An 18,914-nucleotide genomic window follows, 5' to 3' on the forward strand; every position below is an offset into this window, starting at 1 on the left:
GGGCTGCTTCTGGCCTGGCAGCCTGTGGCCCCGTGCTCCCCCTCTCCCCACCCTCATCCTGTCCCTTCTCTTTCTATTACCTGAACCTGCTGCCTCTCGAGCCTAGCAGAGTAGCAGGCAGAGTTCCAGAGCATATACGCCCCTTACAACACAACTTAATGTGGTCCACAGGTGCCCCCACGGGGCTCTACCGCATAAGAAGTAGCCCCCACATTGCTCTTATAAATGAAATTCATCAGCCTCACTCCCTTGTACTCTAAGATTTTAATCTTCATCTCCCCTCAGTCACCTAATGTCTTCCCAATGGGGTAGAGGCTTCTGAATCGGACATCAGAACAGATGCCTGAGGCTTCCTCCCATGAAAGCTGGTCTTCCTGGAAAGACTGGTAAGACTTTCTTCAGCATAGCTCTCACCAAGACGGTGGCACCATAAACTTTCCCAACAGCCCTACAAAACTCTTTGCTCCAATTGCTTAAATACATAGTTTCTTCCAAAAAGCCAAGAAGCTTGCAAGCCTTCTTAGAAACAAAACCACAGAAGCCATGGGGTGGAAACTGCATCAGGGCCTAACCGTGCCCTCTTATTTACTTCTCTGTTTTTAAGCCTCTTCATCATAAAATATCCTTGCTATGAATTCCATCTCCTCTACACCCACATATCCTTCCAATGTGGTCCTATTTTTAAGAAGTTGTCAGAAAGCACAGGCCCATGTTGACTGGCTATGGAGTGGGGTTCTCTAAGAAAACTCTGGCTCCCTCCACACCTTGAAATATTGGCAAATATTCTAAATATTAGTAGAGACGAGAATCACAAAGCTGTTGCCTGGAGGAATTCAGAGGGTAGAGGTGATTTCAGACTATTTTATTTGCCCCCTTTGAAGTCTGCCCTCTATGTAACCCCTTTTCAATTCCTTATCTCATTCTGATAGCAAAGAGAATTTATGGCAACCCAGAAATCTCTTTGGCAGAACTAAATATAATTTTGTACAAAAGGACGGAGGAGGGGAATGGACTCTTTGATGATAAAACCTAGCTCACAGCTTTCCTTTGAGCTGAGCTGGAGTCAGTCCCAGAGCAGCTGGGACCAGGACAGTCCAGCTCGACACTGCTGTCTTGGCCAGTGTGTTGGGATTCCAGACCAGGGTTTCCAGAGGGAACTGGCGGCAATGTTAGGGGCACTCTTGCTACTCCCCAAACCCTGTTGTTTCCTCATTCTTGGCTGACTGGGGACGAGCTGAGACTCAGAAGGATAGTCACCTTGGAAATCACACTATCAGAGCCACTGGGCCGAAAGAAGTGACCCAGAGAAAAACACTATGAAGCAGGTAAAGGAGCTGCAGGAGGCGGCAGCGAGGGTCCTTGGGAGTCACTTAGAGGGGTGCAGAAGATTGACGCAGGTTAAAGCTGAACTGACTATGGAATGAAAACTCACTGTGTCCTCTTCCTTGGTCTGCAGCATTACCTAGGAATAATGTGGCCTCAGCTTCCTTCTCTTCCTTTTCTTTTCTTTTTTTCTTTTTTGAAATGGAGTTTTGCTCTTTTGCCCAGGCTGGAGTGCAATGGCATGATCTCGGCTCACCGCAATCTCTGCCTCCTGGGTTCAAGCAATTCTCCTGTCTCAGCCTCCCAAGTAGCTGGGATTACAGGCATGTGACACCACACCAGGCTAATTTTGTATTTTTATAGAGACGAGGTTTCTCCATGTTGGTCAGGCTCATCTCGAACTCCCGACTTCAGATGTTCTGCCCACCTTGACCTCCCAAAGTGGTGGGATTACAGGTGTGAGCCATTGGGCCCGGGCTCCTTTTCTTTCTTTCAAATTCACCTCTTCTTGGGAAGGTCTGCAGCCTCCTGTGCTCTTGGAACCATTCCTTTCCTAACCTTCCCCCACCCCGTCATGTCCTCCCAGCCCTCTCACCATGGCTCAGCCATGTGTTAGGTATTGAGGTCCAGTCTTGACCAGAGGCCTCAAGTGAACAGTCTGCAAGGAGCTCCAGGCCAACACTCTGAGCTCAGCATGGACACCAGCCATCCCCTCCCTTGTGCCTGAGCCGCTTTCTGACTTGCTTCCTACTCTTGGCCATTTGCCTAGACCCCAGATCCTCCAAGCCTAGCACTCCTCACTCTTTTCAGAGCCTCTGCCCTTGTGCTGAATTGTCAACCCTTGGGCCCTGTGACCAGCCAGCAACCTTCAAAATGCTCACACCTGCACTTCAGCATCATCTGGGCTTGGGTTGGGGGCCACCAGCCTGAAGGATATGCTGATGTGGCATATTTGGCTGCCTGCTGCCTGCATGACCACCTGGTGTCTGCTGCCAGCTGTTTTATCCCATGGGCTGGGTGACCTCTCAGTCCTGCAGTTGGCCTGGAGAGTGGGCATGTCCACTAAATTAACAGCTGACAGTAGTTGGAGGCACCACCTCGGATTGACTGCATGTTGACAGGGGATGCTAACAGGATGACAGGGAGGGGACAAAGTGTGGGGGCTTTGGGAGCAGGGAGTTTGCCCTGGGCTGTTCCAATTACACTTTACACCACAGCCTGTGTCTGCACTGTGATACATCTATCCACTTTCAGTTGCCCTAAATCCTTCCCTCTCCTTCAGCTGGTCCTGCCAAGCCTCTCCATGGCTTGTACAGCAACTGCTCCCCATCATCATGGGCACCACCACACCCTCACCCCTTGCCTACCCCGTGACCGCCCCCAGCCCTAGCCTGCCATTCTCAGAAGACATGCAGGCTTGTGTAACTCCCTGTAACTGACATGAGCCTCTTTTGCTCTCCCCCTCCCCTCCCCTCTCTTCCCTTCCCCTCCCTTCCTCTCCACTCCCCTTTCATTCCCCTCCCTCCCCCCATCCCATTTTCTCTGGCTGACATAATTTTACTCAGCTCACAGGTTTTTCTCCTGTAATCACTTTGGTCAAAACAAATGACCCAACTCTGCTGACTTCACTCTCTTGAATTCTTGACTCCGAGTCAACATTTTATTCCTCGCTTTAGATCCTTAAACACCATCTTTCTGCCCACACACTGGCTGTCCCTCTCTTCCAAGAAAATTTCTCACATTAGGTGCAGGGATGCACAGAGGGGGGAAAAAAAAAACCGGGTGCCAGCCAGAAAGAAAATGTAGAGCCAGTCATAAAAAAGGGTCCATGGGCCGGGCGCGGTGGCTCAGCACTTTGGGAGGCCAAGGTGGGCAGATCATGAAGTCAGGAGTCTAGACCATCATGAAGTCTAGACCATCCTGGCTAACATGATGAAACCCGATCTCCACTAAAGATAAAAAAATTAGCCAGGTGTGGTGGTACACACCTGTAGTTCTGCTACTTGGGAGGCTGAGGCGGGAGAATCGCTTGAACCCAGGAGGCGGAGGCTGCACTGAGCTGAGATCACACCACTGCACTCCAGCAACAGAGTGAGACTCCATCTCAAAAAAAAAAGGGTCCATGGACTTGTATCACATGACCCTGTGGTAACTCTGGGCTGGCAGAGGTTTTGCTCTGTTGGTGCAGTGGTTTTCAAGTCCAAGGGTTTTCTAGGGGCAGGACCCCCCTTCTAAAAGAGCAGTTCTTCAGGGATCTGGTGAGCATACATGGCTTCGTCAAAGGCTTCATTTCAAGAGAGCATTGAGAGGCCCAAATTTGAAACCACTGGTCCAGATGGACTGTCTGACTCTGGGCTGCCTCTGTGACAGGTCTCCCACGCCCCACTCTCGCACTGGTCTCTGCTCTAGCATTTCAAGGTCATCAGGGTAGGAGGGTGTGGGAGGTGAGGAGGCATTTACTCTGTCACTAAATACCCACACTCCTTGGAGACAGTGCCAGTATTAAAGAGATTCCTCCAATGCTGAACTGAGAGCTAGCTGGCTTCCTCCCTCGGTCCTGGGCCCCAGCTGGGCCCACATCTAAAATAGTCCTATCCCTGTGGAAGCCCTTAAGATATCCGATGACCATATGGGTCTCTGCTCCCCACTTTTACTGCACATCAGGCCTTCTCCAACCCAAGCCAAGCACTTGACTCTTAGCCATTCCTCAGACCCTGACTGGATGGGCGAAGGTCCTTCTGCCAGGAGACCCAGCTGCCCTTGAGGTCTGACTCACGGAGTGCAGGCCCAGGCCTCAACCAATTGCAGATGGTGCTCCCACCCAGAGACCTTGGCAGGGACCTTCTCCTCCCTAGGCCAGTTTCATCAGCAGCACAAGAAGTTTGCTCTAGAGGCTCCCTCGGGTGTTTCCAGATTTACTTATTTTTATTTATTTATTTTTTTCCGTTTTGAGATGGAGTCTTGCTCTGTTACCCAGGCTGGAGTGCAATGGCATGACCTCAGCTCACTGCAACCTATGCCTCCTGGGTTCAAGCAATTCTCCTGCCTCAGCCTCCCCAGTAGCTGGGATTACAGGTGTCTGCCACCACACCTATCTAATTTTTTATATTTTAGTAGAGACGGGGTTTCACCATCTTGGCCAGGCTGGTCTTGAACTCTTGACCTCATGATCCACCTGCCTCGGCCTACTAAAGTGCTGGAATTACAGGCGTGAGCCACCGTGCCCGGTCAGTGCTTCAACTTTAAATATTTTGAGGCAGTTGAGGTTCCTGATGGGAGGTCCCCCACTCCACCTCTCCCAAGTTGTTGAATCACTGAATTTATCATGTTTAACAGATGTCTGACTGTCCTCCTGGTGATGCTGTTAAGCTAGGTATGAAGATAGCTACATCATGGAAACACAACTGGGACTGACCCTTGGCCTTTTTAGAAATTTGATCCTGAAATTGGTTCCAAAAGCCAATGCCTTTTTCCCTTCAAAATGTTCATTTTTCCTTCTATTTATTTATGCATTTACCAAGACCAAGTGTTCCTATGTTACAGCACCTGGCTCCCGGCCTCAGGGTTCCTGCTTTTCCATGGGGTTTTGGGGTGGTGTATCCCACTTTCCGGCACCCCTAGAGCATCCGCCCCTTCCGAGCATGTCTTCCCAGTCACGGTGAACCTCATGTTGGCACCTCCAAAAGTTGCCGTAGGAATTAGGGAATAGGGTGGTGGTGGACGAGATTGCGGCCAGAGAGGGGGCTGGCGGTCGGCCCTGAGGACCCCCCTCCCACCCACCGCAATGCCTGCATGGCCCCGGGACTTCCCTGTCATACCTGAGAGGAGGGCCTGGCCCGTGAACTGCCCGTACACGGAGGCAGCATGGGGAAAGGCATTGAAGGGCGGGACCGAGGCACCGGCTGGGACCCCGGAGCCGACTTGCTGCAGATCCAAAAAGGCGGAGCTAGATAAAGAGGAAGGGGTGGAGCTAGAACTGGACACCTCGGGGGTTTCCTGCTTTATGGCGAAGGGTGAATGAGGATCTGCCGGAGGGAGGGAAACAACAAGGAGAGAGGGGTGTGAGATGATGGGGCGGGAACATGCACAAACCAAGCCATGAGATGTGGAGGGTGCGGGCGGGGCGCGGGGCAGGCAGGCCCACGCTCTCAGAGTCTGGGCCGGGGAGCCAGGGCCCACGAGGTGTGGCAAGGAGGGGAAAGAGAAGCTCCACCTCCCTGCTGTGCTTCTGCAGTGAAAATGGAGAGACTGGGAAGGAGTGTGTGTGCCCGCCTCTCCCACAGGAGGAAGAGTGGAGGTCTAGGAGCGGCCTAGGACTGGAGGCACGACCCCCTTGATCCACCTTGAGGCCGAGCCAGCACAGCCGACCTTTCCTCTCCAGGCCAGGGCCCCACACACGTTCTGCCTGACAGCCAGCCAAGCTCTGCAGTCCTCCGCCCTCCACCTGCCAGGGAGGCTCCGAGCATCATACCTGCCACCACAGGGTAGGTCTGGTGAGTCGACAGGTTGCGCCCCAAGGGCGTGTTGGAAGGGGTCAGGGTGGCCTTCCCGTCATCCAGAGTGCTGTTGAGCAAGGGCAGCGGGTAGAGGCCCTGGGGAGCAAAGAGAAGTCAGCGCACAGAGATGATCCGACAAGCCGACCTTCCTGCAGACCCTGAGCCTGTCTTAGGACTTAGCAACCCTAATCTCCCCAGGAGATTTCCTCATCGTCCCCTTCTTCCTTTACATTCTCAACTCCACTCAGCACGTTTCGTTCATGCTCATTGTCCTCCTGCATCCGTGGAATTCAAGGCCAGCTGGTGGCATGGGTGCCCCGGCGTGGGATAGAGGGTCTCAGCCAGAGGACCATAGCCTGGCTAGATGGCTGGTCGGCTTCCTGGTTTCACCACACTGTTTTGACCCACAGAATACAGGACGATGCCAAGGACTGGAGCAGTCTCCAACCGGACTGTTCAGGGTCCTTCCATCTGTGATTCTTCCCCAGATAGGGAACCCAGGCACAGAGGTTTAAGAAACTTGTCCCACTTCCATATGGACCAAAGATAGGATTCAGACTTGAGGGATCAGAAGGCCTCTGCTCTCAACCACTGTCCTAAACTGGGTGACATAAGGACCACTTCTTACACTTGCAAAGAGCTTACATCAGAGCTTTGCCTCTGTTGTCCTAGTAGAGTCCCCCAGCAGCCCAGTGACATGGGTGAGTAATATTATGTCTGTTATTGATTTTATATGTGGAGCCTGGAACTCAGAGAGGTAAATGGCCTAGTTTTGTGTAATGAAACTGAGACTAAACCCAAGATTTCGGCTGTGGACCCAGGTGCTTTACACATCACGTGGATTTCTTCTTTTCTCTCTCCACTTCCAAACAAATAGAAGTGTGCAAGTTCAGCTTGAAAATGGTATTTAGAGTTTTTTTTTGGAAACACTCTTTATCAAGTACCTGGGGGTCTTCATCAATAAGACCTCATTTTAAATGCCTCGTGGCCTCCCCTTGCCAGGAGCACAGCTATGACCTTAGGTACTCCTTCTGAAAAGAACTTGTTTAACTAAGGCCAAGTGTACCTCATCCTCACCATGGCCTCCTCCCACCGGGGAAGCAGATAGCACAGAAAAAAGAACACACCCATTCCCCACATACCTTCACACACGTCACATACCTGCTACGTGAGATATGCAAAGCTGAATTCAGGTTTCATACGTGTGACACACGTCACATACCTGCTACGTGAGATATGCAAAGCTGAATTCAGTGGTTACATAATAGTGCCACTAAAGGCAATTGTTTTCAGTGATTTCCATCAAGCTGGGTTCTGCAAAGATCCACAGCACTTTCCGGTTGCATGCTGGGCACTTTTGGAAGCTGCAGTCAATTCTGGAGGCCACCAGGGCACCATTAGCACATAGCAGCAATTACTGACTAAATGGTGCTCTGGTTCCATGTCTTCCAAGGGGGCTCACTTAGAGGCAGGGTGGAGTTGCTTAGGGCCTTTGTTTTTTTTTTTTTTTTGAGATGGAGTTTCGCTCTGGTTGCCCAAGCTAGAGTGCAATGGCGAGATCTTGGCTCACTGCAACCTCTGCCTCCTGGGTTCAAGTGATTCCCCTGCCTCAGCCCGAGTAGCAGGGACTACAGGCGCGTGCTACCATGCCAGGCTAATTTTTTATATCTTTAGTAGAGAAGGGGGTTTCACCATGTTTGCCAGGCTAGTCTTAAACTCCTGACCTCATGATCCGCCTGGCTCAACCTCCCAAAGTGCTGGGATTACAGGCGTGAGCCACCACACCTGGCCAGGGTCTAGGTTACTGAAATTGAACAAAATACATAATTTCTAGAGAGTGTAAGAAAAGTTTAAAATGCTTTATGGATGTGTTGTTTTGACAGCAAAACACTCAGAATCCTATAGCTATTTCAAAATTCAAGTAACTTAAAAATACCTATACAGTCAAAATATTTTGGTGATTTTGTATTCAATAGCTGAAACTTCCCAGTGATTATTGGGCTTTTTTTTTTTAAGCTGGAATTGAACTTGAATTGGGGCAGAGCAGCACAATGCTTCAGAACTTCAGCAAATCTGAGCCCTAGTTCTGCAATGACTTGCCAGGTAGCTTTAGTCTGCTTGACTGCTCTGAAGCTTAATTTTCTCACCTGTATGGGAGTCATAGACTCTATGAGGCTGATGTAAGCATTACATGAAATTTTATATATAATACATAACGTGCTTAGCACCGAATACTTGGTGACAACAGATGCCCAGTGAGAGTTATCATAGATACTATTTCAGAATCATGTGAAAAGTCAGAAGCCACCAAATTCTTGATTTCTGTCGGTAAGCTGATATTCATATTCCGTTGATGTTTTTTGATGCATTTGTAAAATAGGGAAACGAGCTGTATGACTTCTAGCTATGTCTGGTCATGAAATCACAACCAGGAATAACATGATGTTTCTGTTGAACACTTCCCCTTGCCCTTTGTTGTTGTTGTTGTTGTTGTTGTTGTTTCAGATGGAGCCTTGCTGAGTCACCCAGGCTGGAGTGCAGTGGCACAATCTTGGTTCACTGCAACCTCTGCCTCCCAGTTTCAAGTGATTTTCCTTCCTCAGCCTTCTGAGTAGCTAGGATTACAGGTGCATGCCACCAGTTCTGGCTAATTTTTGTATTTTTAGTAGATATGGGATATTGCCAGGTTGGCCAGGCTGGTCTCAAACTCCTGACCTCAGGTGACCTGTTCACCTCAGCCTCCCAAAGTGCTGTGACTACAGGTGTGGGCCACCATGCCTGGTCCCCCACTTGTTGATTTTACAGAAAAGATGGCTGTGTTACAACCTGTCCTAAGATCAGGTATGAGTACTTGAGCGTCTTTCTTGGCTCCCCAACACAGAGGGCCTTCCTATGCCCAGGTGAGAGAGCACGGAGTGTTACTTTGGCAGCATAGTCAGTTACCAGAGGTGGGAAAAGCAAAGGCCAGGCAGGACATGAGGGGCCCTTGCACTGGCTGGTTCTCCCTGCCCTTCACCACCCTCCAGGTGAATGACTGGGTGAGTAATGATTGACTGAGTAGGTAGTGAATAATTTACGGACACTGCTGGACCTCAGTCTCCTCATCTGAAAGATGAGTGGTTGGAGAAGTTCAATGGTTTTCAAATGCTTTTTTTTTTTCAGTCTTCAAATAAGTATGTACATAGAAGCACCATATCTGAAGCAGGTGACAGTGGACCAGTCTGAATGAAATGAGGATTGGCAGGCCTGAGCTCCAAAACTTTCTGGTTGTCCAAGCCCTCCTTATCTTGCTTGGCCTTGGATTATCTCCATACAATTGGAGAAACTGGATGAGGTGGTCCCAGAGGTCTCTGCAAGCTCAAAGACTTTCTCATTCCAGGATCCCCCCTGTTCATATGCCAGCGTGACATGGGGGTGCTCTGTAGTCAAGCAGGGTCCTTTGGGGGGCTTAGGGATGGAGTCAGGAAATGGGTCTGGGACTCAGTGGGTGTCCAGAGTCTTATCAGCAGGGTTTCTTTACTTTCACTGGGTGGCTGGTGCCTGCACACTGAGTTTTGCAGGCTTGCTCTCACAGAGTGAGCTTCCTGCAGGCTCCCCACTGCAACCCCCTTTCCTTCCTGGAGCTGTGTGCTGACTGGTAGGTGAGCAGCCAGGCCCTCTCCCCATGGCTGCTGATGGCCAGCTTTCTCTGCACCCTCATGGTTGCCACAGTCAAAGCTGATAAAATTGCTGATGCAGATTGCCTGCCCAGCTGCGAGTGCTGGCATGGGACCAGCAGCCCAGACGGTCACTGGAAGTGGTTGGGCTGATTATTGGCATCATCTCCATTGTCCTACTCAGTTCTTAAAGGCATATGGGTTTGCCTCACTCCTACAGCAAATGACGGCATGGGCAAAGAGGGGCAACAGACAGCACCCTGAAGACACTCCTCATCTGGTTGACTTGGTGGGGTTAAGGGAAAAAGATGTGATGGCTAGGGGCTGAGAGCTCGGTGGTTCTGCCAGAGCTGCAGAGTCTTTGTTGGCTTCGGGGTGGGACCTCTCACATCTCTGTCAGCTTGTCACAGATGCCAACCTGTTATGATTCATTTCACCTGTCCTGAGCACTAGCAACAAAAATTCTCTGTAGCTTGTGATGTATTATTCTGAATTTCTCATCTCATTCATTCGTTCATTCATTCACTATACCATTACTATCTATTATAAGGGGGGCACAATGGTAGGTGCTGGGAATAAAAACGACGTTTCATGTTTCATGAGGCTTCTCTGTCCTTAAGGAGTCCACATGTCTTTGTACCTGTCTGTCTGCCACATTATTAAGCAACACTGTGAGAAGCTACTGAGAGCAGCATGTGGGACATGCAGAAGGACAAGAGGCAGGAGAGATGTTCACGTCGGAGAGGCAGGGGAGGACTCACGGAGAGGGTGATGTTTGAGCTGAGTCATGAAGGCTAGTGGTATTTTTCCATGCAGAGAAGTGGGAGGAAAGGCATTCTGTGTGGAGGGCACACGGTGTGCAAGGGCAGAGAGATGTGAGCGAGGGTGGCATGCTCGGGGCCATGAGTAATGCAAGAGCATGGGGTGTGCAGGATGAGTGGCCAAATATGGGGCTAGGAAGTGGTGGCTGAGGTCGTTATGTGAAGGCTTTGTGCTACTGCTTCAGAGTTGTGGAACCCAACCTCGCGGTCTGCGGAAGATGCTGATGGCAAGGGATGGCATCATCAGGTTGTGCTGCCATCCCTGAAAGGCCCAGACTCAAAGGTTTTGGGTTAAGTAAGCCAGGAGGGTTAGAAAGAGAGGAAGATGCCAGGGCATCTGGTAAGATAAAGCATGTGTCAGGCTTGGAGTTGCATGAGGCAGGTGCCCTGAGCCCATTGATGCAACTTCCAGCCGCTTTGGTGGTAGAGCGCAGGCACATTTGGAGAGCACACCTTGCTCTGGCCCCTGCCCACCCTGCTCGCCTCCCAGGGCCCAGCTTCTCACCTGCTCGCCTTTGGTGTGGCTGGGGGAGGCATAGGCCTCCGGGTAGTGCTGCCGCTCAAATGGGCACTCAAGTGGCTCAAGGTGGTGCTGGCTGAAGGCGTCCGTGCGAAGGTGCTTTCGGGGTCCGCTGCTACTGCTCTGTGAATCGATGCTCAGCCGGCAGCTATCCTGATCACCTGGTACCCCCCGGGGCAGGAAGAAAGCTTTTAGGGGACATATCTACTCATGCCCTAGGCCAAAGTAGAGGACTGACTCCAAGCCGACTCACTGTGGAGGGAGAAAAAGGGCCAGCCACCTGGGCCCAGGAGCCTTGGCCAACTGACAGACGGGACATGTGACAGTCACATGCCGAGCTCCTACAGAGTCCCATGTCATAAGTGGAAGGGCTTCTGTCCCCATCAAAGCCTGAGCAAACTGCCCTCGTGCACCCCCACTGCCCTCCTGTCCCAGCACTCACTGTCATCCATTTTCCTCTTGTCACTGCCAGGCTGAGCAATGCCCAGGAGCCCATTGATGGAGTAGGTGGAGCCCAGGGAATCCGACTGGGGTGACTCCGGAGGAGTTACAGCTGAGCTGGGGACTGCAGCGGGGGAGAGGGAGAGGGTCAGGGGTGGGACACCCCTCACAGTCCTGGGTGACTCTGGGGGAGTTACAGCTGAGCTGGGGACTGCAGTGGGGAGAGGGAGAGAGGCAGGCGTGGGAGTGACACCCCTCACAGGCCTGACGTGACTCCAGGGTGACTGCAGGGGGTGCGGGGAGAGGGTCAGGGTGTAGGAGTAACACCCCTCACAGCCCCTGCTGACACTGTGGAGGGGGCAGCAAGCCGAGCCATGGACTGAGCCCCGAAGGGGCTCAGGGGCTCAGGTTCTTCCTCCAGGGGGCCTGCTGGTGGGAGGGATTCTTGGAGTCAGAGTTGTCTCAAATGTTTGCACCTCTCCATAGTTCAGTGAATCTGCCCTGGGAACAGGCCAGACTTTGTTACAGTGGCACAGCTCAGTCCACACATGGGTTTGTGAATAGTACTGTGCACAGCCGTGTCTGTGTGGGTGTGTCTGTGTGTGCCTCTGTGTATATGTGGGTACACTGAAGGATGTGTGTGCATCCAGGTCTCTCAGCACTCACTCAGCGTGTGTCCAGGGCTCAGGGACTTGGTGGCCACGCAGCTGTCCATAGGGAGGTTGAATGGTTGCTGCACTTTGGTCCGGATGATTCTGTGATGAAGAGAAGAAAGGCCATGAGAGAGAAGAAGAGGAAAGAGAACTCATGGCTGCCCCGGACCCAGTAGCCTTTTTGACACCCCTTTGGGTATCTCAAAGGCACTTGAAACAACTGTTCACAGTAAAGTCCATGACCCTACTCTGCATGCCTAGTCCTCCCCAGTTGTCTGTATTTCATGATTGGTACCATCAGTCGCTCAAGGCCCCATCAAGAGATGGGGCTTAACATCTGCTTCTCTCTCTTTCCTATCAAACCGATCATCGAGTTCTGTGTTTTGACCTTGTGAACCTCGCCAATGTTGACCCCTCTCCTCTGCTCTCCATCAGCACCTTAGTGCATGTCATCACCACTATTCCATGGTCACTCACTGGCTCACGCCCATCCCCTCTTGATCCTTTCTAAGTGATTCTCCCTACTGCTGCCACAGTGGACTTTCTGAAATGCAGCTTGACCACCTGCTTAAAATCTGCCAACAGTTTCCCATTGCTTTATGACTAAACGCAAGAAGGTATAACAGCTCCCAGCCTCTGAAAGGCCACCTCTGCTGACATCTTCAACTTCAGCCTACCTTATGCTCCCCTGCTCTTTATCTACTGGTTTTCTTTTCTTTCTTTTTTCTTTTTCTTCTTCTTCTTCTTCTTCTTCTTTTTTTTTTTGAGATGGAGTCTTGCTGTTGTCACCCAGGCTGGAGTGCAGTGGCGTGATCTCAGCTCACTGCAACCTCTGCCTCCCAGGTTCAAGCGATTATCCTGTCTCAGACTCTCAAGTAGCTGGGATTACAGGCACCCACCACCACACCCAGTTAACTTTTGCATTTTTAGAAGAGATGGAGTTTCACCATGTTGGCCAGATTGGTCTCAAACACCTGACCTCAGGTGACCCACCTGCCTTGGCCTCCCAAAGTGCTGGGATTACAGACGTGAGCCACTGCACCTGGCCTATCTACTGGTTTTCTTTTGATCCTATTAGCCACAGGGCCTTTGCATAGCCGTCTAAGCTCTTTTCACCTAGTTCTCTTATTTTTTCTTACTCAGGGGAAGACTCATGACCTTCATAAACCAAATAATCCTATGCTAGCTTGCATATCCTCATGTTCCTTTTCTTAGCAGGACTTACAGCTGTATTTTTACAATATTTTTTGTAGGTAGTTGATTAATATCTGTGTTCTCATTAGACTGTAAGCTCCGCAATGGGTTTTGTGTGTCCCCAGGGCCTAGCACAAGATGAATGAGTGAATTATGTGCAAATGAATTAATGAACAAGAGAGTAAGTAAATGATTGATTGAGGCAGTGAGTGAATCACTGAGGGACTAAAAAAATGAGTGAATGCTTGAATGTGGGCCAGGTTAGGGGTCTGGTGGCTTAGAAAAGGATCAACTCATGAATATTCTTTTATTGAATGAAAGAGGATGTGGTGTTTGAGGAAGGAAACTGTAGATAGCACACTATGGCTTGGGGCGGGGGGAAGGGTGCCCCATAGCATGAGGCAAGGGAGGAGGCAGGGAGGTATGGTATCTGCCTGGAGCCAGGTGTGCTCCCTGCCTGATTCTTCAGCATCAGGCCCCTTCCTGGCCTCTGCTCCACCCAAGCCAGTTCCTTCTCATTTCTTTCCTGATTTCCTCAAAGCCCAGGGGCCCCAGCCTGATGCCAGAGGCTGCTTTCTCTCTTACCTATTAATGGAGCTGACACTGGGCACAGTGTCATTGTCACAGACGCCCTCAGCCAGGAGCCGGTCTCGGATCTCCCAGGCAAACATGGTAGGGTTCTGGCGTTTGTAGTCCCCAATCTTCTCTACCACCTTGGGGGTGGCCACCTTGGGCTTGGAGCCCCCTATCACTCCAGGACGGATGCTGCCAGTCTCGTAGTACCTACTCCAATAGAGAACCCCAAAGAATTACCCAATAAGCAGGTGGGGTCTTTAGACAGTGACTTAGCCAGAGCCTCCCTCCTCTCTAAGGCTTCTAGGGAGGGGTATGAGAGTGAAACATGCCCCCAAGGCTGTCCTCAAATGCTTGATGTGCATGGAACTATCTGTTTCCCTCGCATGGGTAGGTTCACGCTACTGCCAACCCAGCACCCTCCGCTAAAGGCCTCACCTGGCTTCTCTCTCTCTCTTCCCTCTGACCAGTCTCTTGTGTCCTAGCACCTGCAACAGCCATCATGTGGGACACAAAAGATTTCCCTTATAAGAAAGGAAATCTTGGTGTGCCTGATGTGTGAATGACACGGGCACAGCAGTTTGCTCTATCCAGCTTCTCTTGGCTAAAGCACGACTTTTTTTCTTTTTCTTTTTTTTTTTTTTTTTTTTTTGAGACAGGGTCTCACTCTGTCACCCAGGCTGGAGTGCATGGGACAATCTTGGCTCACTTCAAACTCTGCCTCCTGGGTTCAAGCGATTCTCCTGCCTTAGCTTCCCGAGTAGCTGGGATTACAAGCGCCTGCCACCACACCCGGCTAATTTTTGTATTTTTAGTAGAGACGGGTTTCACTGAGTTGGCCTGGCTGGTCTTGAACTCCTGACCTCAAGTGAAACGCCCGCCTTTGGCCTCCCAAAGTGCTGGGATTACAGGCATCAGCCACCATGCCCAGCCAATGACTGACTATTTTCTTTGGCCACTTAAAAAGCTAGCTGAGGTCACTGGACCCTCTGCGCTGTCTTGCTGGTTCACCTTTGCTCCCTGCCCTGTCCAAGCCTGAGGCATATCCCTCACCCCCCTTGTCGCTAGCTTTCTATCAGGTTTTAGCAGGTTCAAGTTGAAGCTTCTCCTCATGGACTCTGGAATCCTGACCTTGCTTGGATCCCCAGCCAGGTCCAGCTTGTTAAGCTGAGCCTCCTCTTCTGGGGCCTCCACCCTTCCCCTCCCTTTATCCTCCAGCTAGTTGCTTTGGCAGATCAACGGCCTATGTCAGCATATCCTCCTCTTCTTGTTGTAGAAACTCTCTGCTCTCATCTGCATGAAAAAGAATCTGGCTCTTTAAAACTCCATTCATCTGTTGCTTCCATCCGGGCCTCATCTCCTCTGGGACGCCACAGCCCATCACAGGAATCCCCTCTCCCAAGCCCAGCAAAGGATCACGCCTTTCCCTAACTACTTCAGGAAGGGAGCCAGGGCTTTTCACGGTTCAAAGAAAAGTCCAGTTCCCTTTGCCTTGTCCAACCAGGGCTCCTCCTAAATCTACCTAAGGGTCAGAGCAGGGGGACAGGCACACGCACACATAGCTGACTGGAAGCTCTGGCACAGAGGCATTTGTAGTGGAAGTGGCTTTGCAGACTGGAATCTGTGACTGTGTCAGCTCAGAAGCAGGCCTTTGCTGCTCCTGGTCTCTCCTGAACCTTTGGTTCAGTGGTTCTCAACCCTGGCTGCAGAGTATTAGAGTCTCTTGCTGGGGACAGACAGGGTGGGGAGTTATAAACCAAAATTTGGGCCTATTTCGTTTAAGTTCTGATTTAATTGGTCTGGGCTGGGGCATAAACAGTATTGCTATTTTTAGAATCAGCCTTCCTCAGGTGACTCTAATATGCTGCCAGGGCTACGAAGCGCTGATCTGGGGTCTTGGGGAATTATGGTTTGAGAAGCATAAACTCAGATGTCCCTCTTTTAGGGGTTAGACCTTGGGAGCTCATCTGACTGTGTGTCCCCTCCCTAGTGGCCCAATTTCCCTAGGTCTCAGTAGGAAGAGGACCTTTGGGGAAGATTCTCCTGCCTTAGAAGAAGAGAAACCTATAGCAAATGAGACACAGAGCAAAAGAGATGAAGGGAGAGGGAGAAAGTAAAAGGATAAATGGACAAAGAGAGAAGGAAGGGCAGAAAACAGTAGAAAAATGGTGGCTGGGTAGAGGCCCAGAAGGACCACCGTAACTGTTCAGGTCTCAGGACCAAAGCTGGACATTGGGAGCAAATCCCCATTCCCCGGGAGGGGAATTCTCCAGCTGCCCTGAGATGAGCTGGAGAAGTCAAGCCCTGCAGGGAAGCCAGCCCGTGGTGAATTTCGTGCTTACCTGCCGAGGATCTTGCTGACGCAGCCATGGCTGACGCGGAGCTGGCGAGAGATGTCACAGGGCCTCACACCCTGGTGGGCCAGGTCTACAATGCGCTGGCGGACCACTTCTGGCAGGGGTCTGCCATTCACAAAGGCCCCTCCCAGCTGGTTCAGCCCTCCATGGCCTAAGGAGACAATATTCCCAGGGACAGTTGTCAGGGCCAGGAGGCAGTTTGGGTGGGGATTAGCTATGAGTGCAGGTGCAGGTGCAGGTGTGTGTGTGTGTGTGTGTTTGACTGTGACCATGAAATCCCACGGCCAGGCCCTGTGGACCCCTCTGCAGTTCTTTCTCCCAGGATGCTGGCACAAATGGTATGTGATGCTCATCCCCCACAATGGGATGGTGTCACAGGAGCACCTTGGGCTTGGAGACTCTCTGGGCAGACTCAGCCCTTCACTCCAAATCACAATCCCCTATTTTCTTCCCTCCCTCTGAAAAGTGTGTAAGGAGTTGAGGATGTAGGGTCTTCCCATGCCAATACTGAGCCATTTGACCTTGAGGAAAACCCCTTCTCTTCTCAGAGTCTCTTTTCCTTTTGTAAAATGAGGGCACAGGTGATTTTCACCTTTCTCCTTCTCCTCATAGAACCAGATTTTAAAATACTACCCCATTGAGAAAAACAAATACAAAAGAATAAAAGCAGAACCTCTCTGGTAGAGCTTAGGCAGAGAAGGCCTGAGCCGTATCTGTGGACTTCTGGCCTAAATTACCCCCAAGGTTCCTTCTTTCTCTAACAGGCCAGAGCACCAGGGACCTGCTGCAGGGTCCTCACAGGCATAGATAGCACTGGGTTCCAGGATGGACATGGGGGCTACAGGCCACTGTGGGAATCTGTCCATGTCATGGATGGATATGTGTACACATTCCCTTAGCTGCTTTCCTGACTTGGCCTCTGCTCTCCGGCCCCAGCTTTTGTTTCATTCTGAGCCCATCTATCCAGTCAAATCCATATGAATTGAGTGCCAACTATGTGCCAGGCACTATACAGGTCCCTGACGATGCCAAGGTGAATAAGGCAGACATGATCCCTATTCTTCCCTCATGGGGTTTATTACAGTGAGGTCCCAGACCAGCAAAAGGCCAGTTAACATATTTTGTGACCACTTCTGGGACTGGTGACATGCAGAGAGTTATGGGAACCACTGGAGGGGAACTTGACTTGGCTCAAGGAAACACAAAAGGGTTCCTGAGGAGGTCTAAGCTGAGACTGAAGATAAACAGATACTAGCCAAGTGAGGGAGAGAGGGGAGAAAACTGTTCCAGGCAGTGGGAACAGAATGTGCAAAGACTCAGAGGCAAGAGGATACTTGTCTGTTAGATTTTCCAACATATTCAACTCTACAGTCCCTAGAACCATTTTGGGCTAATTTCAGGGCTGAGATTCCTATTTTTCTCATGAGGATATTGGGGCTCAGAGAGTTTTAGTGATCTGATTTATATGCTTGTTTAACTCAGCTTATATGAGGAGGAGCTGGGATCCAACCAGAATTTAAGGCTCAGATCAGGGCTGCTCCTTGAGGGGAGCCCTGTTCTGGGGCTAGAGCTACACTGGACGCTTGTCATTGGCATTGCTATTTTGTGCTGAACATGCCATGGTCTTTTCACAACAGGGACAGGATTTGGTGATATGACGGGGAGGGTAGAGCCCTGGGGTGTGGGAGTTAGGGAGCAGACAGGTGAGAAGGAAGAGCCGACCCCAGGCTTCTGTGTGAACCAGTTAAAGACTATTTATGGCCGAGGGTGGGAAGTGCCTTTGCTGGGCACATAGTGCCCATTATTACCCACTGACTTAGCACATTCAGAACTGCCTTGTAATGTCTCCTCAGGGGCCCAAGCTGTCTTCAGCAGAACACTCAATTTCCCTCTAATAAAGGGGGTGGGGGCTGGGCATGGTGGCTGACGTCTGTAATCCCAGCACTTTGGGAGGCTGAGGCGGGTGGATCACCTGAGGTCGGGGGTTCGAGACCAGCCTAACCAACATGGTGAAATACTGTCTACTGATAATACAAATAATAATAATAATAATGATAATAATAATAATAATAAAAACTAGCTGGGCGTGATGATACATGTCTGTAATCCCAGCTACTCAGAGGCTGAGGCAGTAGAATCACTTGAACCCTGAGGTGGAGGTTGCGGTAAGCTGAGATCGCATTGTTTCACTCCAGCCTGGGCAACAAGAGTGAAACTCTGTCTCAAAAAAAAAGGGGGGTGGGGGTGCTCTAAGCCTCTACCCTGGGCAGTAAGTCAGGAGGAAAAGCCCTCTGGCCAAACACCCAGCAAGAAAGATGCAATGATCCATCTTCCTGGTGGAGACAACGGGCGAGCTTGGGTACAGCTTCCACCTGTGCCCATCCAGGCAAGCCTTCCTAGTGACTGCTTCTCCACTGGGGCTGGAAGAGTGCTTGGAGGGCCTTTAGGAGAGCCCAGATGGTGGTCAGAGGGGCCTTTGCCCAGTCCTAAGCCCATTCCTCTGGTCTTCACTGGCCAGAGTGCCATTGATGAATTGCTGTAGCCATTTGCCCTCACTGCATCATTGTTGCCTTCCGGCACTTTTGGGTCCAGGCACTGAACACAAGGGGGCGCCAGACAGCCACCCAAACACAGACAAGACCTTCAGCAGTCCAGCTTTGTCCTCATTTTCCAGAACTTTCCCTGCTGTATCCACTCAAACCTAGATGTTTATGCTGGGACCTCTATATCTGGAAGCGAGGTTTCTTAGAGGTGAGGGTTCTTCACCTCTACAAATGTGAAGCAGGTTTAAACAAATGCCACTGTGGGATGGCATGAATTGGGTATTGTGCCTTAAAAAAAAAAAAGACGGTGTAAGCTGTGTGGGCCGTTGCCCTTAAT

The 18,914-nt window shown here is 50.8% G+C and overlaps 1 protein-coding gene and 1 long non-coding RNA gene across 6 annotated transcripts in view; one reads left to right on the forward strand and one right to left on the reverse strand.

Annotated features, from left to right (window-relative positions):
* The window catches only part of PAX8 (paired box 8), a 62,184-nt gene that overhangs the window by 14,205 nt on the left and 29,065 nt on the right, over window positions 1-18,914 (reverse strand). For 2 of the 5 annotated variants that reach the window (XM_011959487.1, XM_011959489.1), the window contains exons 3-9: window positions 16,020-16,185; window positions 13,690-13,887; window positions 11,924-12,012; window positions 11,259-11,381; window positions 10,802-10,977; window positions 5,795-5,915; window positions 5,142-5,348 (exon numbers count right to left, since the gene is read on the reverse strand). In XM_011959487.1, the coding sequence (XP_011814877.1) occupies window positions 5,142-5,348; window positions 5,795-5,915; window positions 10,802-10,977; window positions 11,259-11,381; window positions 11,924-12,012; window positions 13,690-13,887; window positions 16,020-16,185 (1,080 nt within the window). The remainder of the gene's footprint in view (window positions 1-5,141; window positions 5,349-5,794; window positions 5,916-10,801; window positions 10,978-11,258; window positions 11,382-11,923; window positions 12,013-13,689; window positions 13,888-16,019; window positions 16,186-18,914) is intronic. The other 3 variants (XM_011959492.1, XM_011959491.1, XM_011959490.1) reach the window with 2 other exon arrangements.
* Window positions 5,293-10,089, forward strand: LOC105524289. The gene is made up of 3 exons (XR_001003733.1): window positions 5,293-5,336; window positions 7,334-7,453; window positions 8,325-10,089. It is a non-coding gene; the product is annotated as an uncharacterized LOC105524289 (long non-coding RNA).

Source organism: Colobus angolensis, unplaced genomic scaffold, assembly GCF_000951035.1.
Source record: "Colobus angolensis palliatus isolate OR3802 unplaced genomic scaffold, Cang.pa_1.0 Scaffold498, whole genome shotgun sequence".
NCBI lineage: Eukaryota > Metazoa > Chordata > Mammalia > Primates > Cercopithecidae > Colobus > Colobus angolensis.